The 27,467-nt window shown below is 43.6% G+C and overlaps 1 protein-coding gene across 1 annotated transcript; it reads left to right on the top strand.

The window, feature by feature from the left end:
• Positions 1-13,887: 13,887 nt before the first annotated feature.
• LOC123230475 (zinc finger protein 571-like) lies at positions 13,888-26,942 on the top strand (the record flags this gene model as incomplete). Its single annotated transcript, XM_044656623.1, has 4 exons — positions 13,888-13,992; positions 15,857-15,925; positions 25,572-25,986; positions 26,239-26,942. Coding segments are annotated over exons 1-4 (1,293 nt in total), but the record flags the coding sequence as incomplete, so codon positions are not given.
• Positions 26,943-27,467: the final 525 nt, after the last annotated feature.

Genomic DNA, 27,467 nt, shown 5'->3' with positions numbered 1-27,467 from the left:
ACACAGAGACTGATATACTGTGGTAAAATTGAATGTAATGGGCTTCTGTACCAGCAGCAATGCAATGACCCAGGACAATTCTGAGGGATTTATGGTAAAGAATGTTACCCACATTCAGAGGAAGGACTGCAGGAGAGGAAACATATAAGAAAAGCAACTGCTTGAACGCATGGGTCGGGGCGGACATGATTGAGGGTGTGGACTCGAAACTACCACACCAATGCAACCACCAACAATTGGGAAATTGGTCTTGATCAAGGACACATGACAAAACCAGTGGAAAAGTGCGTCGGCCATGGGTGGGGGGATTGCAGGGGGTGAAGGGGAAAATAGGAGCATGAAACATGTAACCATGTTAAAAATGATTATTAATAAATGTTAAAAAAAAAAAAAAGGAAACCTGCTTAGGGGGTAGGTAGGTAGGTAGCTCAGTGAATTGAGAGTCAGGCCCAGAGATGAAAGGTCCTGGGTTCAAATCTGGCCTCAGACACTTCCTAGCTGTGTGACCCTGGGCAAGTCACTTAACTCCCATTGCCTAGCCCTTACCCCTCTTCTGCCTTGGAGCCAATACATAGTATTGATTCCAAAACAGAAGGTGAGGGTTTAAAAAAAAAAGGGAAGATAGAAAAATGCTGTTTCTCCACCAGCTCTCTGTTCCTGAATCCAAAGAGGAGCTGCCTGCTCCTATTCTGACTTCACTTCCACGTTCCCTCGATCCCTTCAGAAAGCGTCAAGCACGGTGTACATTGAGCTCATTTGTTGCTCTGCAGGACCAGTCTCAGGACGGACGCCCTGCGGGCAGAGGATAGTGCAGAGATATGTCCGGCCAGCGCTCTGTGTATTACCCAGAAAAGCTTTTGTTTCAAGCATATTCCATTAGCCCAGCCGGGCCCTGCAGCTCTTCAGATGGGGAAGCCAACTCGGAGACCCAGATGGCTCTGGTAGAAGCAAAAGTGACCAAGCAGCCTGCGGGGTGGAGGCATAATTTGGGAGGGGGTAGGCAATCTTTGGATGCTAGATTTAAATGGATAGGAGGCAAGGAGGAGCCTGGGAGAGGCTAGTTGATGAATGTAAAACAGTCTTTTTCGGTTTAGTCAATTAGCCACTGGTCAAGAAACCAGTCATCAAGCTGTTAACCTAAACGAGACGGAATCTTTCTCCTACGAGCACACCCACTTCTCATATTTTTCTCGTCTCCCCTTTTCCTGCCAAGCATCTAAATCTTAATCTTATATTGTATAGTCTTGAATTTGTATTGCCTGAATTTGCCTTTTCTTTTATTGTCTTCAGGCACAAAAGTACAGCTTCCTCCCTCCTCTTTCCATGTTTTCACTTGCATTTAGCATTACTTAAGCCTTTCCCTGAATGGGTCTTCATGGAAAGGAACCTAAACCCTGATTCTCTAGCCACGGTTGGTCTCCGACTCATTTTTATGATTAATAAAAAATGGGATCATCCTGACGTCTGCCCCGGGATCTTCCTGGAGTCCTGCTGAAAAGGCCACAGTCTTCCCCTTTCTGGCATGCAGACCATCCACACTTGTATGTGATTCCAACATAACTGCACCATCCATGTGGTACCTGACTTGAGGGATGTAGACTGGACAGCCTGTCTAGAATAATGGTAGGAGGGTTGGACCTGACACTGAGAGACCTAAATTCAAATCCTCCTTCTGATCATTCTTAGATGAATCACCATCATTGGTCCTTCTAGGTCTCAGTTTCCTCATTTGTAAAATGAGGTCTGCTCTACAGCCTGCACAGGGTCCCTTTAAGACTCCGATGAGCCAGTGGGTGGTGAGAACATAGAATCATAGATTTAAAGCTAGGTAAGACCTCAGGGATCATCTCGATCAGTGATGGGCAAACTACAGCCCGAGGGTCAGATGCAGCCCCCTGAAATGTTCTATTCGGGGGAGGGCAAGCCATTATTCCTAATCTGACGAATACAATGAGTAGGATACAATACAATGAAACTGCAAAAGAGTTGCCTTAGAAACAGACTGACAGATGAGCATTTCCTTTCTTTTGACTCCCTCTTTAAAAAGTTTGCCCATCAATGATCTAGATCAGTGATTCCCAAACTTTTTTGGCCTACCACCCCCTTTCCAGAAAAAAAAAATATTACTTAGTTTACTTACTTTTATACTATCACCGCTCCCTTACAGTTATTCACCACCCCCAAATGCACCTGTGGCCATCACCGCTCTCCCCGAATTGCTGCAGCACCCACCAGGGGGACGGTGGTGCCCACTTTGGGAATCACTGATAGATGAACTTCATTCGTGTAACCAGTGAAGCCCAGGGAAGTGTAGTGACTTGCTTTGGGTCAGAAAGGTAGTGAAACCTCAGAGGTAGATAGGTGGTACAGTGGCTAGAGCTCTGGACCTCAAATCAGGAAGACCTGTGCTCTGATCTGGCTTAAGACACTCAGTAGTTGTGTGGCCCTGGGCAAGTCACTTGACCTCTCTCTGCCTTAGTGTTCTCCTCTGTAAAATGGACTTTGCCTCTCTGAGTTCTTGGGAGGATTCAATGAAATAATAGACAATGCTGAGCCTGAAGCAGATGCTATATAAATATACATATTTCTTTCCTTCCTTCCATTTGAATGCAAATCTTCTGATTGTTCTCTTTAGCACTAACGCATTTTATTAACCCAATTTATCCTCTGGAATCTGTTTTTCCAGCCTTGATTGCTTCTTTGAGTCTGAAGGTCACAGGGAGGGTCTTCCTTCCTGCAGTCACCCAAGTCGGTCCTTCTAAGAGTTTCTCCCCCTGGAGCATTGTCCATACATTGTCACGGTTTCCTCCATGCCACCATGGCTCAGGGATCAAGTCTCTTCTAGAGTCAGCCAAGTGGTGAAATGGGCAGGTGTGGGACATGGACCTGGTAGCTGCGTGACCCTGGGCAAGTCACTTCATCACTGTCTTTGACTCAATGTCCTTGAGCCTTCATTTGTGAAGTAGGAAGAAGAATAATACCTGCTTCAGAGGGTCATTATCAGGCCAAACTGGGTTAATTTAGGGTAAGGAGTTAATTTATGTTAAAGGTGAAAAGGTGATCCTCTAATTTAAAGTAATCTGAAGATAAGGTAGTCCCTCTGTCTGTCTGTGTCTGAGCATTGTGCTCATTACAGTCCCCCACTTCAAACAGGCGTGACACACAGCAGGCCATTCAGGGGAAGCCAGCTGGGAGGATGGAGAGATTGGATATCGTGCCAGCTTGGGGCTCTAAACAGAGTTCTGGGAGTCCAATCCTGGGTTACTCTGAACCACATTCATGGCTGCAAGCTCCCCCCCCCCAGTGGTGGCTGAGGAACTACTGAATGACCCCAGTAGGCTCGTCCCCCACAAATGCAAGAATGAAGGATAAAACATCTACCAATGTTTATTAAAGAAAAACATGAGGCTAAACTTGGGCTGTACAAATGGCAAGAGGAGGGAGGGCAGAGATCCAGAGGGAAAATATGGAGGATAGTCCAAGAAAATAGCCAGATGAGAGAGAGATGGAGAAGCTTGCTCATGAAACAGCCAGGGGCTTGCATGGCTGGACGGAAGAGTCTTTGCTGGGGAGGAAGTGTAAGAGGACTGGAATGTAAGAGGAGGCTGGATGATGAAGGACTTGGAATGCCAAACAATGCATTTTTTTTAAACCCTTGTACTTCGGTGTATTGTCACATAGGTGGAAGATTGGTAAGGGTGGGCAATGGGGGTCAAGTGACTTGCCCAGGGTCACACAGCTGGGAAGTGGCTGAGGCCAGGTTTGAACCTAGGACCTTCCGTCTCTAGGCCTGACTCTCACTCCACTGAGCTACCCAGCTGCCCCCCAAACAATGCATTTTTGTATTTAATGCTGGGTGCAATAGGGAGCCACTAGAGTTTATTGACTGGAAAGGGGCAGGTGATGTGGATAGGCTTGTACTTTAGGAAATTTGCTTTAGTGCTTGAATGGAGACTGGATTGGAGAGATGAGAGGCTGGAGGTAGGCAGATCCACCAGGGGCTGTTACAACAGCTCAGGTGTGAGATGATGAGAGTCTGCAACAGCAGGAAGACATATCAGGGAAGAGAAGAGAATATATTCCAGAGATGCACTCAGAGACTGAATAGACAGACCTTTGGTCAATAACTGGATATGTCCAACTGGCTGCAAGTTACTAACCACACTTGGCCACAGCCTTCTAACTGTCCACCTCCTCCTAAATGAAGCTACTAAAAGTTATTTTGACTTAAGACAGTGATGGGCAAACTTTTAAAGAGGGGGCCAAAGGAAAGGAAATGCTCCTCTGTCAGTCTGTTTCTAAGGCAACTCTTTCCAAGTTTCATTGTATTGTATCCTACTCGTTGTATTCGCTGGGTTAGGAATAATGTGTGAGGCTGGATAGAACAGTTCAGGGGGCCACATCTGGCCTTCAGGCCGTACTTTGCCCATCACTGACTTAAGCTATAATATTTTCAAATCCACAACTACAATATTACTTTAGAACTCTCATACTTAGCATAAAACCTAATTTTTATTATTTCTAATTAATTTTTTGTCTTACCACGAATTGTTTTTGCTTCAGAATCTAAACAGGATGCATTTATTATTTCTGCCGTTTTTTGCATTTGGTTGGGAAGTTTTTATGCCCTAGAATATGGTCAGAGCAAGAGGGGCGTGGCCAGAGACCCCTGAGCAATAGGGGCGTGGCCAGAGAGGGCGGTTCCAGAGGGCGGGGCTTCCTCCTTTCTTCTCCTATGGCTTTTTTCTCCTTATCCTCCTGCAGACCCCCCTAGGTCTCAGTCTCATCCGGGCTCTGCAGGGATGTCTGAAGCCTGGCCACGCCCACATTTCTTTTCTACAAGGGTGAGGGGAGGAGAAAAGAATATCCTGGGGGGCCCCCCACACACACTGTCTTCGGACCAAAAAGGGCTTGGAACTCCGGACGCCTGAGGCCCCCGGACCCCTTTCTTTCTTCCCGAAAGCCAGGAGACGAGAAAGCCTTAAACTGAGCTGGGCAAGCACAGGCAGTGCCATCCCTCTCACCCACAGGGGAGGGGCGGGGTGGGGGCGGGGCAGGCCCGCAGTGGGTGTGGAGGAAGGAAGGGGAGGATCCTGGGGGCGGGGCCGGGAGGCGGGACTCACATTGGAGGATCCTAAGTGAGGTTCGGCAGGAGGGAAAGGGGGGCAGGGCAATCTCGCCCCAGAAGAGGCGGCCCAGAGGCCTCCTGGGAAACCGGAAGTTAAGAAGATTGTATCCAGTCCCTCCTCTTCCTCCACTTCCAAAGATTTTCCCGCCTCAGCTCCTTAGCAGGCCTTGGAACTTCCCCCGCCCAGTGCCTCACGCCTCGGTATGAAGTGGTGGCCAGGACAGCGGAGAAAGGGGGACCCGGGCGCGGAGGGGCCAGAGGTAGAGGAACCTGGGGCAGACGCAGGCAGAGAGCATGACTGAATTCGAATTGTCCCTTTGAGGCAGAGCACCTCCCACCTATGCCTCCTGGAGCCCAATTCCTGGATCCCCCCAAAGCCGGGAACCCCTCCCCTCCCCCCATGTCCTGGGACTTTGGAGCTGGGCAGAGCTGGCTGGGTCCAGAAAAGCCGTGAGGCAGGAGAGGAGTAGGAAGGACAGCACCAGGGTGCAAATTTCCTGCAAGGTACAACATATCCACGGGGCTGCTCTGGCCTCTGACAGGGGTCGGCTATGGCCTCTGGTTTCCTCTTTGGGAACTTCTTTCCCTGCTAAAATGTAGGGCCTGGAGGGGGTTTCCGGGTTGGGGGCAGTAATGAATGCAGTTTTACCCCGTCTTGTAAGGACCCAGGAATCCTGCCTCCCAGCCTTTGGGCCCCAGATCCCCAAGCTCCTGCTCCCCCTCCCCTTGGGCAACCTCAGCTTCAGTCACCCCAAGCATGCTTTATTCAGGCTGAACAGGCAATAATGACCAGAGGGAGGAGAGTGAAGAGAAAGTTCAGGAGGGCTTCCTGGAGGAGACAAAGATTGTCGATTGGACCATAGGGAAGCCTAGGAGGGCAGTGGTCTGAACTGGGGAAGGAGAACCTGTTATCCGCCTGTAGGGGACAACCAAAGAAAGTGCTCCTGGCCAGGAGCTGGACTTGTTCTTCATGGACCCCACCCCCCACAAGGAGGTTTGTGTGTCCTGAGGCAGAGGGTGTGGCAGGGAGGAGGGGATGGGGCCATTAGGCCTGAGAGTGCCAAAGAATCTAATGGGGGATTTAATGGGGGGGGGGGGGGAGGGCGGAGCAGAGGAAAGTCACCTCAGAAGCTAAATGGAGACTGGAAGTATGGGGGAAGATAGCCCAGGAGGCCAGCAGAGCACTAGGGATGCTCTGCAGTCAGGGATGCCAGACAGAGGGGAGGAGGAGAGCCTTCCCCTTAGGGAGCTCCCCCTCTGGTAAAGGGAGCCCCACCTGGGCCTCTGTGGAGGACAGGGGAGGGTGCCAGGCCTGCTTTGTGGAGGGCCTGGGTTCCAATATGGGTTCAGACCCTTCCTGTGCTCTTGGCCACTCCCCATTTTTTTTAACCCTGAGCCTGGCCTCTTCCCCTGGAAGGGCCTCCTTGCTGGATGATCTCCCCCAGAGGCTGGCTGGTCCCCTCTGGAGCACTGGGAGGGACCCTCATGACCCTCCCACAGCCCAAAGGGACCTCCAGCAGGCACTTGAGGACTTCTGGGATGGCAGAGCTCTCAGGTTGTCCTCCTGCAGCCCCTTCCCCTCCCCCTGAGAGCAGAGTTTTGGCTTTTTGGCTGTTAGACTTAAAATTAATATCTCCACATTCTTGTTTTTATAAAGTTTATTAATAATCACTTGAAATAGAAAATATAGATTAACATAGATTTAAAGTCTCTTTCTTACTCTGACCACCTGTAGCTCATCCTTCAGGATTCTCCATCTGTCCCCTCCCTGCTCCAGGAAGTAGCGAGCCAAAAAGACCTAGTTGGGCTCTACCCAAACCCTTTTATCAACAGTTCATGGAGGGGGCAGCTGGGTAGCTCAGTGGAATGAGAGTCAGGCCTAGAGACGAGAGGACCTAGTTCTGGCCTCAGCCACTTCTCAGCTGTGTGACCCTGGGCAAGTTAGACCCTGGGCAAGTCACTTGACCCCCATTGCCTACCCTTACCACTCTTCTGCCTTGGAGCCAATACACAGTATTGACTCCAAGACGGAAGGTTAAGAGTTTTAAAAAAAACAGTTCATGGATGCAGTACTGGTATGTAAAAAAATGGCATAACCCAGGTTGGCAATCCAGGAGGGGGAGGGGATGAAATTCCCTCTATACAATTCCCGCTCTGATCCTTTAGGAGACTAGTCTCCCCAATGGATCATTTAGAGACAACTATCTTATACCTTTAAAGATATTCTAGCTAAAAGTACATACAATATTGCACTTTCTAAGAGGAAGCTACAATAGTTAGAGATAAGGGGAAAATAAAAGAAGAAAAAATTATTATTAGACACATTGACAGAATGCCAATTAGCGGGCAGTTCCCTTTGGCATAATCTTTTAACCTTGAGTGAGATATTTTTACCAGTCTATTACTGTCATCATTCCAAAATTTGTCAGGAGGGTCCAGAAAAACAAAAATACAAACCTCTGTACTGCTGATGGAAACCTTTGGGGTCTAAAATGTCACCAAGAATTTAGATCATTCTGGTGGAAGAGTAGAATAAGCTGAAGAATTAAAAATATAAAAAACCCATTTCTAAACTACTAGGCTTCACAGGAAAAATCATTCCCACATCCTGGATGAGATTATAACCCATCACAGGGTAACTAAGCCACTTGGGCATCTCCCTCCCTGTGGTATGAGACTTTAACAGTGTAACAGAACTGTCTCCAATATGTCCCACCCATTTGCACATGGACCAGGGGACTAAACAGTGAGAATCACTTCAGATGTCTCATCCATTACATTTTCAATAACTGCAGAGATGGGAAAATATAGTAGTGCCATTGCACTCCACTTCAACTACAAATGGACCCTTACCACTTGTTACACACAACTCAGAGGCAGGCAAGCTACTAGATATCTAAAAATCACTTCTGAAGACCCATTAAAATCAATTGAGAGATTTAGCTTATTAAATTCTCCAAAACTTATATACAGGTTGAAACCAGTTTGATGGAGTCCACCCATCATCTCTGTGACAATTAACAGCAAAAAGAATAAAAGGCTATATAGGCAACATGTGACCTTGATGGATCTGGTGACAAACTTGGCATCCCTAAGGAGTTATGGTTCTTCCATGAAAAAGAGTTTCTGCAAGGGTTTATGGGCTTTATCACCAGTCCAATCATAGAGGGAGGGTACAAATAAAGACAATGTCCAAAACACAGTAATTGAAAGTGACATAGTATAATGGAATATGATCAATTAGATTAATATGTGCACTTAAAAACAAAACTAAATCTTAAAACAATTAGCAAATACAATAAATGTGACAGGACACAGTCATTCAGTGTCAGTACAAGGTATCCATGTGAGCAATGAGTCCAAAAGTTCTTTTTTCCAATTTCGATAGCTTGTGAAGTGGTTAACAGTAAATTACATAATCTCGTATTTGGAATTGTGTTACAGAGATTTCTTCATTATGGGAAGGGGAATAAACTGAAACAGTTAACATCAGTAAGGCAATGGGATCTGAAAAAGCTTAAAATTCACCTCCAGACTCTTTGAGGTCGCCAATACCAAGGGGAGTTCCTGCACTGAGTATAAATGTTTGGATGTGTGTTTTGATTTGCCTCATTCGGATTACTATTGCTCCTATTATTATCATTATTCCTGAAGCTTCTATTTCTATTTTCCTGATTTCTTTTACAATTCATAATTATATGGCCCACATTTCCACAAAAATAACATGTTAGTAGTTGTTTTGTGGATTCTTGTAAGGGAACTTTGCATTTCCAATTGTTTAGGTTAATTCTTTTATTTCCTTCCTTAATGTTTCCACTGAATTAGTGTGTTCTTCATCCTTCTCTCCCTGTTTAGCAGTTAATTCCTTTATTTCCTTCCTTAATGTTTCCATTAAATAAGAGTTCTCTTTCTCCTTTTCCTTATCACTCAAAAGTATAAACTGCCACTCTTTTTAAATTCTTTGAGGTCCATATTAGTGTAAAAGGGAATTCTTGGTTCTCTTTGAGTTCACATTTGTGAAAAAGGAATCCTTTATTCTCTTTGCCTAGTGGAAGTTAACACTTAGTTTGGCAATAACTTTGTATTAACACAAGCTTGAACTAGGTGGGAGAAGCTTGAAAATCGCTCAGTGAGTTAACACCTTTCTTTATACTAGGTGAGAAGAGGAGTTCACTCACTGAGAAAGGTATGAATCCAAAGGTGACAACTCAGACATTTTGGAAACTGGGATTGGCCCCCATTAAAAGGAGCAAGAACAGGAAACCACAATAAAAGCAGGGAGTCTGGTGAAGGAGACTAGTAGAGAGTGAACTCCAAGAAGGTAGTTGGCTTTGATAAGAAGGTCAGCTCAAAGAAGAAAGTCTGCCTCAGGAGTCACCTTCAGCTCCAGTCATTGCCTTGAGTGTGTAGATAGCTGGTTTCCCATTCCTATCTTCTGGAGAGAGTTTAATTCTGATTGAAGGTTAATAAGTCCTGCCTGAGCCAAGCACTGGAACAATATTTAATTAGAGAGATTAATGTAACCTTTTGTATTTCACTCTTCACCTCTAAATTTATTTATTTTATAAATAAAAGATTTATAATTTTCATATATTTAGCCAAACCATTCATTTTAACACTTACATTAGGCCAGTTTGGACAAAGTAACTCTCTCTCTCTCTCTCTCTCTCTCTGTCTCTCTCTGTCTCTCTCTCTCTCTCTTTCTCTCTTTCTTTCTCTCTCTCTCTCATTCCCTACCTTCACTCTTCCTAATTGTAAATAAACCGCCATAAAAGTCATCCCGACTTGGGTCTTTTTATTTGGAATCAGGTAATTGATTCCTGGTGACCAAACTCTTAAATATCTAGTCCAACCATAATTTTTACCTTTTACTTTTGGCTGATCCAAAGGTTGTGACTAGTACCCTCAATCTTCCTAAATTTTTTGACTTTTCTTTTACTTTTGCTACTGTCCCTAAGTCAGTCTTATAAATCTTCAGTTCAGAAAGGTGCAAGATCAGGTAAGTATAAACATTATTTCCTCCTTAAAACACATTAGAAAGCAACCATTTTTAATCTGAGCTGCAAGGCCCTGAGACTTCAGCTGGGGAGACTGTTTCCACTAACCCCCTTGCCTCTGGGAACAAACAACCCAGTTCACTGACCCTTGGTTTTCACCTGGTGAGGAATTCTATCCTTTGGTTACTTTATTGGGGACAAGCAAACTGCTTTGTTTCTTAACTAGCCAAGGGCCACACCTGTGAAAAGCTTAGAAGCAGCTCTGCTCCACTCCCAAAGCAGAAATTCCATCCTGCAGCAAAAAATCTCTGAAGAAACTGATGAAGGTTACTGGATGTAGCTTATTATTAGAGTGATTTTTAAGCTGAAATTAACTAAGTCTTAACCTTGTTTTACTCCTGGGAGTCTACTTTCTTTTTCCAAGCCCCACATGCCTCTAGTTTTAAAAATCTAAGTGAGAAGCAAAAGCCTGGTGGGGCTAGTTAGAAAAAGTGGTGTTTTTGCCCAAAGAGGAAAGTGCATGGTTTTAGCCTGAGGAAGAAGGAGAGAAAAAAAGGTCCCTAAGACTTTTAAATTAAATTTTTAGGCTGCAAAAAGTTTCCGCTGTGCCCCTTCTAAACTTAGCCTCTAAAAGAAACTCAGCCTCGGGCTAAAGGCATTGTTTTCCACTTGCCAGATGGTTAATTGAATTCAGGTCAGTGTTCAAAAGGGCCACACCCCAACCTTGAGCCAAAGGAAAACCTAAACAATAGCAACATCTACTGTCAAAATATTACAAGCAACTCAACAATTAACTAAACAAAAATGTGGTTGGAGCCATTGAACACCTTAGTAAATAACTGGGTCCTCTGGGCTGTTGAATACATAACCAAACTTGGACAGATGATTTTTTTTCCTGGTTCGTAATCCCACAGAACATATTACCTGGGGTATACCTTGCACTGTGTTTGGGTGGGATTGTAATACTTGTAAGTGGAGAGTTTTATTTTTACCTCTCTCAGAGAGACTTGAGAAACACCCTAGATATATTAGAAAGTCAAATAAAAGATTTATCTTAGCCTCTCCAAGCACAACACACTTCCTGCACAGCCCAAACAATTGCCCCTTCTATACAACAATCCAGGGAACCACAAGCTCAGCTTGAATGTAACTCAAGCCTGGACAATATTGAAGAGAGGTTAGGGAGGATAATGGCTTTCATTGAACAGAACTCTAAAAAACCCCAGAGTAAGGGAGGCTTATCTCTCCATACCTCATTATCAGAGTCTCTGTCCAACCCAGTCCTACAAAACTCTATTCCTCCCACTACTCCACTCATCCCTCACCCAGTCCCTGCTACTGCCACAATATCCACTCAATCCATTCCTCCTGCTATGCCACACCCCCTACTCAACCCATCCGACACCCCACTCTTGCCCTAGATCCAGCCCCTCCCAAATTCATTCAGCTGTGCCAGAGGGTCCCAGGTGCCCTACCAGCTCCCAAGGAGACCCCAGAACCCCTTTATCCCATTTCCCCAGGTTCAGCCATCCCTTCTTATTCATTACTCCCCAGTCTGTATTCTTGGATCTAGGAAACCTGGCTCCCTGGATTCATTCAGCTGCAGACTTTTAAAAAAAATCCTTTACTTTCTGTCTTAGATTTAATGGTAAGCCTCTTTTGTGAGGCAGAAGATGGCTAAGAGGTAGGCGATTGGGGATAAGTGGCTTTCCCAGGGTCACATAGGTAGGAAGTATCAGAGGTCATATTTGAACCCAGGACCTTATGTCTCTAGTCTCTAGTTCTCTATTCTCAGAGTCACCTAACTGCCCCCAAAAGGAAAAGTTTTTTTAACCCTTACCTTCCATCTCAGGATCAGATCTAAGAGAGATGAGTGATAAGGGCTAGGCATTCAGAGTTAAGTGACTTACCCAGGATCACACAGCTAAGAAGTGTCTGAGGTCACATTTGAAACCATGTCTTCCTGACTCCAGATCTGGCACTCTATCCACCATGTGATCTGACTGTGTCTAGTTCTAGGCATTTTCAATGGCTTTGCCTCATGTCTGAAATATTTTCACTCCGTATTTCAGATCCCTGACCCTATTAAAATTCCTGTCAGTTCCAACTAAAGACTAAAAACTTTCTACAGGAAACCTTCCCTCATCCATCTTAGAATGCCTTCATTCTATCCATTCTTCCCTATTTCTCCTAGACTAAGCTTGCTTTGAGTCCATTTGTCTATGTATTGTCTCCTTCCCCCACTGGGTTGTGAGCTCCTGGAGGGCAAGAACTATCTTCTTCCTCATGGGGAATCGCCAGAAGTACAGAACAGGTGCAGAATGTAGAGGGAATGGAAATGACAATTTGTGGTCCTTGAAATGCCCTGTGTGTATCCTCGTCTTCTCTGTATCTACCTCTTCTCCCCTGTCAACACAAGAAGCATCCTCCTAGAGCAGATGGTATGACACAAGATTCTTCCCATTGACCCCCTCTCTCTTCACCTTCAGGTTTAGCCCTCCCAGATTTCCTCATTTCTCCTTGTCTGTAGTTTTTCTTCTTTTTTCTTCCCCAGCTGCCCTCCTTGCTGGTAGCAGGCTCTCCCCTGAGGGCAGGCCAGGCCCTTGGTGACTCCTGTAGCCCCTCACCCCACGTAGATCCCTGTGGGGCAACCTTGGCCCTGGAAAGTGAAGGGAAAACCTGTGCCCTCTGGGTCCCTTCTCCCTCCCCAGCTCAGGATGCAGAGGCCCAGGGCCTGGACCAGGAGGGATGGGGCTGAGCCAGATCCAGAGCTGGGAAGGAGATCAGGGAAGCTTTCCTCTCAGGTTCCACCAAGAGCAATTGGCCCAGAGAGTGGGCCCAAAGGCAGTGAGGAAGATGGGGCTCCAGGGCAGCTCCTGATTCTCAGAAGGGCAGAGAAGTCAGACATTCCTGGGCCAAGAGTAGCCTTTTGGGAAGAGCTTTGGCTGGAGTTCCATTCAGGGGGCCAGAAAGGGGGGGGGGGTGGATAAGGAGGAGGCGAGACCCTGAATGGGGAGATGTGAAAAGGAATTCTTTATTCCTTTTTTAATTTAACAGGGGACCTGCAGGTCCTCTTACCATAGAGATGTGTAGGGATTAACCAGTTCACAGTTACAGGAAGTAGAATCCTTAGACAAGAAGTAAAAACCATAGAGACAGGAAGTGAGGGAGAAAAAAGGTATAAAAGCGGGACAGCATCAGTTGGTGGATCTGTCACTTGCTGACAGTTAAGGCTGGCAGTTGGGGGAAAGTTTGCTGCTATGTGTTGGGTATTTTTGGCAGTTAGTTGCTGGAATATAGACAGACCTCAGCTTGCTGAGAGAGGGTTTTGACTTTAGCCTTTAGAGGGCTTTTGGGTTTTGAGGTTTTGGTTTGGGCTGTTAGGTTTTTTTTCTTGAGCTTTTTGGAAGGTGGCTGATCTACATTGACTGCCTTAATTGGGATTGGATTAAACATTGATTGAATTGGGCTGGATTGGGTTGGAAACTTGTAGGATGGTTGTTATTAACAGTACTTATAGGATAACTAGTATAGACATTAAGAACTTTTCTTTCTCTCCTTTATTCATTTTACTCTATTCTTTTACTATCTCTATTTTAGTTGAACTAAATTGTTAATTGTTTAAATCTCCTAAAAATTTTCTTTCCTCTGGCTTAAAAGGATAATATAAATTTGCAGCTCTGCTATATTCTCATTAAAACCTGCTCTCTTATTTTGTCAAGACTCCTAATTTAACCCTTACAGAGACAAGGCTGGTAAAAGATGGAGAAGCTTCACCAGATGAACTCACTGGGGCTACTTTGCTGCCTCTATAGGGAGTTTGGAGTCCCAGGGATGGCCTTTGAGAGGGACAGACTCCCAGCCCAGGTAAGTGCATTCCAGCCCCAGATGGAAGGCCCATCAGCTAGGGAGGCCCTTCCATGGCTTTAACACAAGATGGGCTGGGAAGCTACTCCTGCCATTTCTGTACCCATAGCTAAGGCAAGAGGAACAGCCCTTCCCAGCTCTCTTCTTACCTTTGGGAGGGATTCCTTGGTCCTTGGGTAGCTCAGACCCCAAGAGCTCCCCCTAGGCACTGCCTCCCATATCAGATTTCTCCATGGGCAGAAGTGAGTGCAAAGGACAATGTAAAGGGTAAAATTCTGTTTGTTGGACTGAATAGGATGGTCACCAGGAATTTAATTAATTAATTCCAAATGAGTTTTTAGTAATTTATTAATAAAATAGAGGAAAAGAGAGAAAGTAAGAATTTCAGAGAGAAAATAGAGTAAGAGATCCAGTTTAATAAGCTAGACTATGTGCTCAAGCCCTGGCTAGCCAGTCAGCCATTGTGGAAGAACACCCTGGTGTGTGCAGGCCACTGCCCAGCACAAAGGAAGGAAGAAGCCATTGGCCGCCCTCCAGGCCCCCCGCTCCCAGTCTGACTGAGGAGACCCCTCAACAGCCGTGTCCAAACCAGCTCTGTGTGGACAAGATGGAAGGAGACATTGTGGGAGGGAAGGCTCTCAGAGATCTGGGGAGATCATTGGTTCCTAAGGGGAGGGTTCAGCTGGGACTCAAAGGAAGCTCAGAGGCAAGAGGAAGAACATTTCCTGCAGGCAGACAGACATCACCTGGAAAGTCTCAGAATCAGACCATGGAGGTCTTGGCCAAGGATTAGCCAGGAGGCCAGTTTCCCTCCAGGGGAGTTCCTTCTGCCTTCTCTTTGGCCCTCTGGTCTTCTTTACTTGGTGATCTCATCACCTTCTAAGGATTCAAGCATCATCTCTGAGACTCTGATGAGTCTCAGATCTACATTTTCTGCCCCGATCTCTGTGCACACCTGCAATCTTTCATCTCACATTTCCTTACAGGGATTTCACACTAGGTGACTAGTAGATATCTTGAGCTCAGTGTGTCCCAAAAACATTGTTCTCTCACCTAGACAGAAGCCCCACCTTCCTCCTTGTCCCTCAGGCTCAAAACAAAAGAGCCCCCCCTTGACTCCTCACTGTCCCTTACCCACATATCCAATATGACACCACAACCTGTCAGTTTTACCTTTGCAGCATCTCTCCAATATGCTCCTTTCTGTTCTGTGTCACTACCATCTTACTGGTGGAGGTCCACATCACCTCCCTCCTGGACTATTAAGACAACCTGCTGCTGGGTCTGTCTCCCACAAGGCTCTTCCCACCTCAAGGCCTCCTCCATTCTCCCACCTGAGTGATTTTCCTACAGCTCACTTCTGATTGTTACTCCCCTACACCACAAACCCCAGTGGTTCCCTATTCCCTCCAGGATCAAATACAAAATATTCTGTTTGGTGTTCAAAGCACTTTTCCTTGTCTTCTTATCTTATTCTCATTTCAGCTTTCTTAGTCTGGGCTTGCCAGAGACCAAGAGATCAGGAAAGCTCAGAGACAAACCCCAGCCCAGGGAGCCAGTTAGTTCTAGGGGAGGTACAAAAGCTTCTCTCTTTCCCTCACCTGCCTTTTACCTTCCCAGCTCCCCCCTCCGTGGCTCAGGCTCTGGCACGTTTGTGACTATTACACTGATGCTAGCTGTTCTGGGACACAGCAACAGGACCACAGTCATGTGACTGACTCCTGCATCCCACTGCAGGGGTCCTGGGGATCCAGGCTGCACTGGGGGTCCCCTAGAGATTTCCCTTCACACACTAGAAACTCCTCAGCTTCCTTCCGGAGCATCCTAGAGCTGCTTCTCTCAAGCCTCCATTGGGCTCTTACAGACTCAGCTTCTGGTGCTGGCTCTGACGCTGACAAAGGGCGGGACCTTTGGGCCCCTCCCTTCTCTGTGGGTCAGTTTCCTCCTGTAACTGACCAGAGGTGGGCTCTTCATTGTGATGTAACTTTCAGGCCTCTGTGCTCTGCCTTGGGCTGCTCTAGGAGGTGGTGACTTTCAAGGATGTGGCTGTGGACTTCACGAGGGAGGAGTGGCGCCTCTTGTCCCCTCCCCAGAAGGAGCTGTACAAGGAGGTGATGCTGGAGAATGCCCAGAACCTGCTCTCTGTGGGTAAGGAGCCTCTCCCTGCTGCCCAAGTCTGCCATCCAAGGGAATATCACCCTAAGCAGCAGGCAGGGTTGGGAGCAGTTTTCAGTGATGAGTAAGGGATGAGGGCTGGTATGCTGAGTCCCAGAGCCAGGGCCCTCCTGCTGCTTGGTTCTCTTGTCAAAGGTCATTGTATTGTGTAATGGTACCTTGGGGGCTTCTTTTGGTGCTCCTGAAGTCCGAGATCAAATTTGAGTTGGAGAATCTCAGACATGGAATTAGAGAGCTGATTTCATCTCGCCTCTCCCTGGCCCAGAATTGGGTTTCCTAAACCCCTCTGGGAAAACTCTTCAGGAGGGTTTTCCTACCACCCTCTTCCCCTCTTTTAGGGATCTTTGTCTCTTTAACCAGCATAAATTCCTGGCTCACAGCTCCTTGGTGTCCCCAGGAGGGCAGTTTTGTCCTTAGTGTTCCTTCCTATTGCCCTAAGCCTCCAGTAGAACCAGTGAGGAAGGGAGGGAAGGGATGAAGCATTCATAATGACCTACTCTTGTCCCAAGGCTCTTCTGAGGGTTTTCTCTGTGATATTATGACACTTCTTCCTCACCTTCATCTTCCTAATTCAGTGACACAATTATCCCATTTTTACAGATGATGAAATAGATTTGATTAAGTGGCTTGTTTTGGAGCACCCACATAGTAGCTGTTTGTGGCAAAACGTAAACTGAGTCCTTCCTGCCTCTAATCCCAGGTGCCTGCCCCCTCCCCTTCTAGATTCCTCTCATATCCAGATAATGGAAAACTATGGACTGAGTCCAGCCTTCTTTCAAGAAAATGCTCTAGAACCTAATCTTCTGGTTCCAGACTGATTCCCCAGACTTCTCCCCCTCTCCTCTTCCTACCCTAAATGCTGGGGAGACTCTCCTTCAGGAGGCTCTGTAAGCCTGGTGGAGGCCCTGCTTGCCCTCCTCTGTAATTGTCAATATGAATGGACTGGCTGAAAGACAGCATTGGACCCAATGAGGATTGTTGAGTTCCCTAGGAGAGGAGGCAGTGACTGGCTGAGAGAAGAGTCCCTGAGGCTCGGAGAGGTGTCAGGGAGGGAGGAACAGGCAGGGTGATGGGACAAAAGTCAGTCCCTTGAGGTCCCTGTGTCTGTGGCTACAGACTGACCCAGAACACTGACCCTCCGACCCAGTGTGGGAATTTAGGAGTTTCTACCAGAATGGACCAGAACAGGATGGGGGAGGGGAGCTGTTGTTCACTTGTCCCCCAGCAAGTTAACAGCCCCATCCTACCTTGGGCTCCTGCATTACAGACATGAGGAGTGAAGGCAGTGGGAACCTCATGGACAGAATCTCTGAGTGGAGATGCTGAACTCACAAATCTTTCCCTAAAGAGAACTCAGTGGCCAACTTCTCTCCATCCTCCTCTCTAACTGACTCCCTATGCCCAGGGCTTCCAGCTCCCCCAGAAGACGTGATCTTTTATTTGGAGCAGAAGGAAGCCCCGTGGATGCTGGAGCAAGAAGGCCAGAGGAGCTGCTGCCCAGGTGAAGGAGGGTAAAAGAGGTGTGGGAGAGCTGCACTGATCAGAGGCTTCTGTGTGCTCTGGTGAAGCCAGGGCTAGATTTGAGGGTAGGAAGAACTGACTTGGAATTCTTTTTCAGAGGCTTTATTTTTTTATTTTTATTTTTTTACTGTTATTTAAAATTTTTTAAATTCATTAATTAAGAAAATTTTTCCATGGTTACATGACTCATGTTCTTTCCCTCCGCTCCTCCCATATGCCTTCTGTAGCCAACCCGCATTTCCACTGGGTTTTACATGTGTCATTGATCAAGACCTATTTCCATATTACTGATATTTGCACGAGGGTGGTCATTTAGTGTCACATCCCCAATCATATCCCCATCAACCCATGTGATCAAGCAGTTGGTTTCTTCTGTGCTTCTACTCCCACTTTTCTTTCTCTGGATGTGAATAGTGTTCTTTCTCTTAAGTCTCTCAGAATTGTCCTGGGTCATTGCATTGCTGCTAGTACAGAAGTCCATTACATTCGATTGTGCCACAGTGTATCCATCTCTGTGTATAAGGTTCTCCTGGTTCTGCTCCTTTCACTTTGCATCAGTTCCTGGAGGTCGTTCCAGTTCACAGGGAATTTCTCCAGTTCATTATTCCTTTTATCACAATAGTATTCCATCACCCACAGATACCACAATGTATTCAGCCATTCCCAAATCAAAGGGCATCCCCTCAGTTTCCAAGTTTTTACCACCACAAAGGGCATGGCTATAAATATTTTTGTACTAGTCTATTTCCTTATTATCATTTTGGGGTATAAACCTAGCAGTGGTATGGTAGGCTGGATCAAAGGGCAGGCAATGTTTGGGCATAGTTCCAAATTTCCATCCAGATTGGTTGGATGAATTCACAACTCCACCAGCAGTATAGTAATGTCCCTATTTTGCCACATCCCCTCCAACATTTATTACTTTCCTTTGCTGTCATGTTAGCCAATCTGCTAGATGTGAGGTGATACCTCAGAGTTGTTTTGATTTGAAGTTCTCTAATTATAAGAGATTTAGAACACTTTCATGTGCTTATTGATAGTTTTGATTTCTTTACCTGAAAATTGCCTGTTCATACCCTTTGCCCATTTACCAATTGGGGAATGGCTTTATTTTTTTGTACAATTGATTTAGCTCCTTTTAAATTTGAGTAATTAGACCTTTGTCAGAGGTTTTGGTTAGAAAGATTTTTTCCCAATTTGTTCCTTCCCTTTCAGTTTTGATTGCATTGGTTTTGTTTGTACAAAACTTTTTAATTTAATGTAATGAAAATTATTTATTTTACATTTTGTAATATTTTCTAACTCTTGCTTACTCTTGAAATATTTCCTTTCCCGGATATTTGAAAGGTATACTATTCTGTGTTCAACCTAATTTACTTATAATTTACTTTTTATATTCAAATCATTCACCCATTCTGAATTTATCTTGTATGAGATGTTGATCGAAACATAATCTCTCCCATATTGTTTTCAAATTTTCCCAGTAGTTTTTGTGAAATAGTGGATTTTTGTCCGAAAAACTGGACTCTTTGGGTTTATCATACACTGTCTTGCTGAGGTCATTTACCCCAAATCTATTCCACTTATCCTCCCTTCTGTCTCTTAACCAGTACCATGTTGTTTTGATGACAACTGCTATATTGTACAATTTAAGATCTGGTACTGCTAGGCCCCCTCCTTCATTTTTTTCATTATTTCCCTTGATATTCTTGACCTTTTGTTCTTCCAAATGAACTTTATTATTGTTTTTTCTAATTCAGTAAAAAAATTTCTTGGTAATTTGATATTTATGGCAGTGAATATGTAAATTATTTGGGGTAGGATTGTCATTTTTATTATGTTAGCTTGTCCTACCCATGAGCAATTAATGTTTTTCCAATTTTTTAAATCTTGTTTTAATTGTGTGGAAAGTGTTTTGTAGTTGTGTTCATATGATTCCTGTGTTTGTCTTGGCAAATAGATTCCTAATTATTTTATATGTCTAGAATAATTTTAAATGGAATTTCTCTTTCTAACTCTTGCTGCTGGAATGTTTTGGAAATATATAGAAATGCTGATTATTTGTGTGGGCTTATTTTGTATCCTGCAACTTTGCTAAAGTGATTGATTATTTCCACTAGCTTTTTAGGTGATTCTCTAGTATTCTTCAAGTAGATCATCATTTCATCTGCAAAGTGATCGCTTTGTCTCTTCATTGCCTATTTTAATACATTCAATTTCTTTTTCTTCTCTAATTGCTATTGCTAGTGTTAGTAGTATCATGTTAAATAATAGAGGTGATAATGGGCATCCTTGTTTTACTCCTGATCTTATTGGGAAGGCTTCTAATTTGTCCCCATTACAGATGATGCTTGTTGATGGTTTTAAACATATACTGTTTATTATTTTTAGGAAAGGTCCTTCTATTCCTATACTTTCTAGAATTTTCAATAGGAATGAGTGTTGTATTTTGTCAAAGGCTTTTTCTGCATCTATGGAGATAATCATGTGATTTCTGTTGTTTGATTATTGATATGGTCAATTATGTGAATGGTTTTTCTAATATTAAACCATCCTTGCATTCTTGGTATAAATTCCACCTGATCATAATGAATAATTCTCATGATCACTTGCTGGAGTCTTTTAGCTAATACTCTAAGATTTTTGCAGCTTTGTTTATTAAGGAGATTAGTCTATAGGTTTCATCTGCCTGGCTTCATAATCTGTACCATATTTGTGTCATTAAAGGAACTTAGGTAGAATTCCTTCTTTGCTTATTTTGTCAAATACTTTGTATAGTATTGGGATTAGTTATTTTTTATTTGTTCATATATTTTTAATTTATTATTTTTATTTTTAGAACATTTTTCCATGGTTACATGATTAGTGTTCTTTCTCTCCTCCCCAAACCACCCCCCTCCACCCATACCCTAGGTGCATTTCCACTGGGTTTTTCATGCATCATTGATCAAGACCTATAGTTGTTCCTTAAATGTTTGATAGAATTCACTTGTGAATCCATCTGACCCTTTTTTCTTAGCATTTTTTTCTTTGGGAGTTCTTTGATGGCTTGTTCAATTTCTTTTTCTCATATGGGATTATTGAAGTATTCTATTTCTTCTGTTAATGTAGGAAATTTAAATTTTTGTAAACATTCATATCACGTAGATTGCTATATTTATTGTCATATAATTAGGCAAAATAGTTTTTGATGATTGCCTTAATTTCCTCTTCATTAGAGGTAGGGTTACCCTTTTCATCTTTCATACTGTTAATTTGGTTTTCTTCTTTCCTTTTTTATTAGATTAACCAGTACTTTGTCTTTTTTATTGTTTTCTCAAAGTACAAGCTTCTTGTCTTATTTATTAATTCAATAGTTATTTCACATTTGATTTTTATTAATTTCTTCTTTAATTTTTAGGATTTCTAATTCGTTTTTTGTCTGGAGATTTTTAACGTGTTCTCTTTCTAGTGTTTTAATTTGCATGCCCAATTCATTTACCTCTGCCCTCCCTAGTTTGTTAATATATGCACTGAAGGACATAAATTTCCCTGTGCTTTGGCTGCATTCCATGGATTTTGATAGGATATCTCATCATTGTCATTCTCTTCAATGAAATTATTAATTGTTTCTATGATTTGTTCTTTAACCAATTTTGGTGAATCATATTATTTAATTTCTAATTAATTTTTGATTTGCCTCCCATGTGCCCTTATTCATTATTATTTTCATTGCAATATGATCTGAAAAAGTTGTATTTTATTTCTGCTGTTTTGCACTTGTTTGCCATGTTTTTGTGTGCTAATACAATCTTTGTGAATGTACTATGTGCTGCTGAAAAGGTGTATTCCTTTTTGTCCCTATTTATTTATTTCCACATTATCTATTAACTCTAATTTTTCTAAGATTCATTCACATCTCTTACCTCTTTCTTTTTTATTTTTTGGTTTTATATCTAGATCTGATAGAGGAAGGTTCAGGTCTCCCACTATTATAGTTTTACTGTATTTACTTCTTAAGCTCCACTAGTTTCTCCTTTAGAAATTTGGATGCTCTGCCCTTTGGTGCATACATGTTGAGTACTGCTATTTTTTCATTGTCTATACTGCCTTTTATCAGGAAGAATTTACCTTCCCTATCTCTTTTAATCAGATCTATTTTCACTTTGGCTTTGTAAGATACCATGATTGCAACTCCTGCTTTCTTTTCTCAGTTGATGCCCAATTGATTTTACTCCAGCCTTTTACCTTTACCTCATTGTTTTTCTTTTATACAACATATGGTAGGATTTTGGTTTCTAATACATTCTGTTATTTTCCTCCATTTTGTGGGTAAGTTCATCCCATTCCCATTCAAAGTTATTCAAACTTATGACCACCTGTGTATTCCCCAATATTTTGATTTCTTCCACTCTCCTACCCTTTCTTGTTTCACTATTTCCTTCTACACCGGTGTTTTGCTTTTAATCAATCCCCCTAATCCCTTCCCTTATTTTACTTCCCTTTCCTCGTCCAACTTTTTTATTCCACTCTTTTTTTTAGGGTCATTAAATTCCCTGCCTCCTCTCTTTCCCTCTCTTTTTGTACTCCCTGCCTCACTCCCTCCTTTGTATTTCCCTCTCAACTTCCCTGTATGGTAAGACAGAATTCAATACCCCAGATGATCTAGATGCTTTTCAATTTTTAAGAGGTTTTAGCAGGGGCTTCCTGGACAAGTCACTGAACCCTGATCCTCAGTTTCCCTGTCTATAAGATGAGGCTGATGGATTGATTTTCTATTAGATATCTACAAGGAATCAGTCTGTGACCCTCTAAGAAGTCATTGTTTGGGGCTGAAGGAACTGGAAGTCTCCTGCAGGTGATAGAAGAGCTGAACTTATTCCCTCTCAGCTCTTTAGTATCCAGAAAGACATTTGAGTGCTTCCTTTGTGCCAGATCCTGATCTTAGATACAGGGGACATAAAGGGCTGCAGTGGACATCCCCTGTCCTCATGGAGCTCACTCTATGTTGGAGTAGATAGCACCATGTCAACAGTTCTGTAAAAGCCCTCTAGATCCCAGCTCCAAGGCATCCAGTTACAGGAGGGAAGGCTCAGAAGAAAAGGAGCACTAGAGAGGTCTAATGGGGGAGGTTTCCTCAGGCTTTAGGAGAGCCAGACTGAGAATTCTGGGGGAAAGTATAGCAGAGAAAACAACAGAAAGTAGTAGGAAAATGTACTGCAAATGGCCATCTTTAGTAGTTTAGCCATTAACCTGAGGACAGATGTTTGATGGTATCTCAGCGAGAGGAAGAGATCAAGTGAGAGTGTTTGGAGAAATGGTTTATTGGCTCCCAGAGGAAAAGAGTCATTAGCCCATTAGTGTGGGAAAGACTGAAGATGAAAGAAAAATGGGGGGGGGCGCTGCAGGGAGGAAATGACGGGCTTAGATGAGGGATAGGATGGCCATCTTTGCCCACAGAAAGAGATTTTCTTTAGCTAGGAAAAGAATGACATTTCCCTCTGATCCTGAGACCATAGAAGAAAAGACAGCAGCTGAGTTGGGTGAGATGTGGGCAATAAGAGAGCTCTGCAGAAAGGTCCATCTTTTGTTCAGTGGCATATGAGGCCAAGTTCTTAGCTCAGAAGGTGAGGCAGGGGTGGGAGGAAGCCATCAGGCAGAGCTGGAGATCAAGGAAATATTTGGAAGGCTGCTGTGGTGGGTGGGAAAGGGAATCTATGAGGGAGACATTACAGAATTGACTTGCCATGTTGAGGACCCAACAGAGGTCAGAGAGCCTCAGTGTAGAGTGGAGCCACGCAGCTGGTTTCCTGATTTTCCTTCTCTCCATTGACCTGCAGCCCATGAGCAGGAATGAATACTGCTACTTTACTTAGAAGCGGTCCAGGACTAAGCTTTCCCTAAATCATCAGCCCAGGCCCTTTCCTAGTTTCTGGGCTCAGGCTTTGTGTAGTTCTTGGACAATCAGGTGACCACAGCACCTCACTTTAGAAATGAAATGCTAGAGAGAAACCTGGGATCCTCAGGATTAGGTGTGCTTTAGTTCCAATGGAGTTACTGTTGACTGCTGAGCAATAAGGGCAAGAAAGAGAGACAGAAACAGGGCTGAGGCCAGAGCATGCATTTGCCCTCCTGGATAGAGATGAAAATACAAGGATCCTGGTAGAGCTTTGGCCTGACTTAAGCCCTGGGCCCAGTCAGTAAAAATATTAAATAATAAATATGTTCTAGGAACTGTACTAAGCCCTGACCATACAAAGGAAGGGAGACACCAGTCTTGGCTGTTCTAGAGCTCACAATCTAGAACCCAGATATGGAGTTGTTTTAGAAAGAAGCAACAGATCCCGAGTCTCACTCTGAGATAATCTGGGGGAAAGGAGTGTTGGGGAATGGAAATGCATCTAATTCAGTGGGGAAATGAGGAACTAGAGGAGTGAAGAGAATGACAGTTTAAGGAGAAAAGCAATCAAAGGAGGAAATAATCTAAATACTGATGATAAAAATAAACATCATTTTCATATGTCCCCTAATATGTTATCATACACTTTATAAATATTATCTTATTTAATCCTCATAGGAACCCTAGGAGTCACTTGATTTTATTATGTCCATGTTATAGTTGAGGAGTCTGAAACGAACAGAGCACCTGTGACTTGCCCAGGCTTAAAAGTCCTAGCAAGTTTCTGAGGTCCAATGAGAAAGCACAACCAACTGTATTGGGATTTTTATGAAGAATATCATGAAAATGCCAGTATCTGTAGAAGGGGGTAATACGAAGAGAATTTTACAAGCTTTCTAGCCCATTTCCTTACAAAAGGATCTTGGACTGAACTTGGTGTATGAGACATATTTTTAACATGGGAAGTGCCATGTATTTGTTTAAATTATATTTAGAAGAAGGATTTCACTTTAGTGAAAAGAGCCATTTAAAGAAAAGTAATAGCTACTCTAAAGGAGTAGGGAACCGAAGAAAATCTTTTATGCCTTGGATAAACGCAAAAAAGAGTGCTGAATTTCTTCATCTGATCTCAGATACTGGAACAAAAAATCACAAAAGGAATTCTATATTGCTTACAAAGAAGATAAATGATGAAATAATAGGAATATTTAGACTACATGACCCAGTGGTGTCATATCTATAAAGAGATGATTGAATGCATAGACAATGAAAATAAAAGAAAAAAGATCGAAAGTGAATTGTCTAATACTATGGAGAGACCATTCCCAGTCACAACATTTGGTCTCAGCTGCCAGGATTTCCAGTCAAGTCACTCATCCATCCTTTCTGAGGTCATGGTCTGAGTCAGGAATATAATAAAACTAGCCTGACCAAAATCTTAGATTTGTTATGAAGAGCCAATGAGATCACATGGAAGGCTATTTCTTATTTACATTGTCCTTCAGGTTTGAGGTAATGGCATTTTCATAGGATGTATTGTGCCCATTTAAAATGAAAGACTTTTCTTCTTACCTGAGGGAATAGGATATGAAGAGGTTTATGTTCTGACAGTTGAGGAAAGGAGGTAAAGTTATATAGGTGTATATATTTGCTCTATATTTATGCTTTACTGTTTCTTTCAGAAGGTGAGATCAGACTTGAAATGAAGGCAATTCCAACAGAGGTGAGCCTTCTTGTGGAAGAATTGGGCCCACAAAGATTCACAAGTGATGGTCCTGATAAATTTGCTTTCAGAGAATACTGTGTTGCACCCCCAAATTCATCTCATATTGAATATCAAGAAATTCAAAACGAGGAAAAATCTAGTGGAAATAATGAGTGTGGAAAGACTTTTGTGCACAGGGACAGTCTTGCCAATCAGAAAATCCACACTGGTGAGAAATCTTATGAATGCAAGCAATGTAGAAAGATGTTCAGTTGCAGCTCTGCTCTTTCTCTACATCAGAGAATCCACACTGGGGAGAAAACTTATGAATGCAGTCAATGTGGAAAAACATTCAGTCGGTGCTCCAGTCTTGCTCTGCATCAGAGAATCCACACAGGAGAGAAACCTTATAAATGCAAGCAGTGTGGGAAGACATTCAGGTGCAGTTCAGCTCTTTCTGTACATCAGAGAATCCACACTGGGGAGAAATCTTATGAATGCAAACAGTGTGGAAAGGCATTCAGGTTGAGCTCCCATCTAACTGTACATCAGAGAATCCACACTGGGGAGAAACCTTATGAATGCAAGCAGTGTGGAAAAACATACATTTGCACCTCTCATCTTGCTGTACATCAGAGACTCCACACTGGGGAGAAACCTTATGAATGCAAGGAGTGTGGAAAGGCATTCAGTTGCAGTTCCTATCTTGCTGTACATCAGAAAATCCATAGTGGGGATAAATCTTATGAATGCAAGCAGTGTGGAAAGACATTTAGTCGTAGCTCCAGTCTTGCTGTACATCAGAGAATCCACACTGGGGAGAAACCTTTTGAATGCAAGCACTGTGGAGAAGCATTCAGTCAAAGCTCTGTTCTTGTTGTACATCAGAGAATCCACACTGGGGAGAAACCTTTTGAATGCAAGCACTGTGGAGAAACATTCAGTCATAGCTCTGGTCTTGCTGTACATCAGAGAATCCATACAGGGGAGAAACCTTATGAATGCAAGCAATGCAGAAAGGCATTCAGTTGCAGTTCAGCTCTTTCTGTACATCAGAGAATCCACACTGGGGAGAAACCTTATGAATGCAAGCAGTGTGGAAAGACATTCAGGTTGAGCTCTCACTTAGTTGTACATCAGAGAATCCACACAGGGGAGAAACCTTATGAATGCAAGCAGTGTGGAAAGACATTCATTTGCAGCTCTCATCTTTCTGTACATCAGAGAATCCACACTGGGGAGAAACCTTTTGAATGCAAGGAGTGTGGAAAGGCATTCAGTTGCAGCTCCTATCTTACTGTACATCAGAGAATCCACACTGGGGAGAAACCTTTTGAATGCAAGCAGTGTGGAGAAACATTCAGTCGTAGCTCCGGACTTTCTGTACATCAGAGAATCCATACTGGGGAGAAACCTTATGTATGCAAGGAGTGTGGAAAGGCATTCAGTTGCAGCTCCTATCTTCCTGTACATCAGAGAATCCATACTGGGGAGAAACCTTATGAATGCAAGCAGTGTGGAAAGACATTTAGTTGCAGCTCCTATCTTCCTGTACATCAGAGAATTCACACTGGGGAGAAACCTTTTGAATGCAAGCAGTGTGGAGAAACTTTCAGTCGTAGCTTCAGTCTAGCTGTACATCAGAGAATCCATACTGGGGAGAAACCTTATGAATGTAAGCAGTGTGGAAAGACATTCAGTTGTAGCTCTGCTCTTGCTGTACATCAGAGAATCCACACTGTGGGAAAGCATTATGAATGCAAGCAGTGAGAAAACACATTCAGTCAGAACCCCTCTTTTGCTGTGCATCAGAGAATCTGCAATGGGGAGAAAACTTACAAATGCAAGGAGTGTGGAAAGACATTCAGTCAGAACCCCTCTTTTGCTGTACATCAGAGAATCCAGTGTGGAAAAGGAGTATGAATGCAAGCAATGAAAAAACACATTCAGTCAGAACTCCTCTCTTCCTGTACACCAGAGAATTCCCACTGGGAAGGAATCTTAAAAATACAAGCTATGTGGAAAGATGTTCACATTTAGCTCCAATCTTGCAATCGTGTGAAGGAAATTTGTTCTATTCCCCTTTTGAGGGCAGCATACTTAACGTGAGCTTAAACTTGTCTCAGAGGCCAGGATTGTGTGATGGAAACCATTTAGTGAGGATAGAGTGGCAGCAGGAAAAGGGCAGCAATAGAT

This window comes from Gracilinanus agilis, chromosome 1 (genome assembly GCF_016433145.1).
Source record: "Gracilinanus agilis isolate LMUSP501 chromosome 1, AgileGrace, whole genome shotgun sequence".
Classification (NCBI taxonomy): Eukaryota; Metazoa; Chordata; class Mammalia; order Didelphimorphia; family Didelphidae; genus Gracilinanus; species Gracilinanus agilis.
This window is presented reverse-complemented; position numbering and strand designations above follow the sequence as displayed.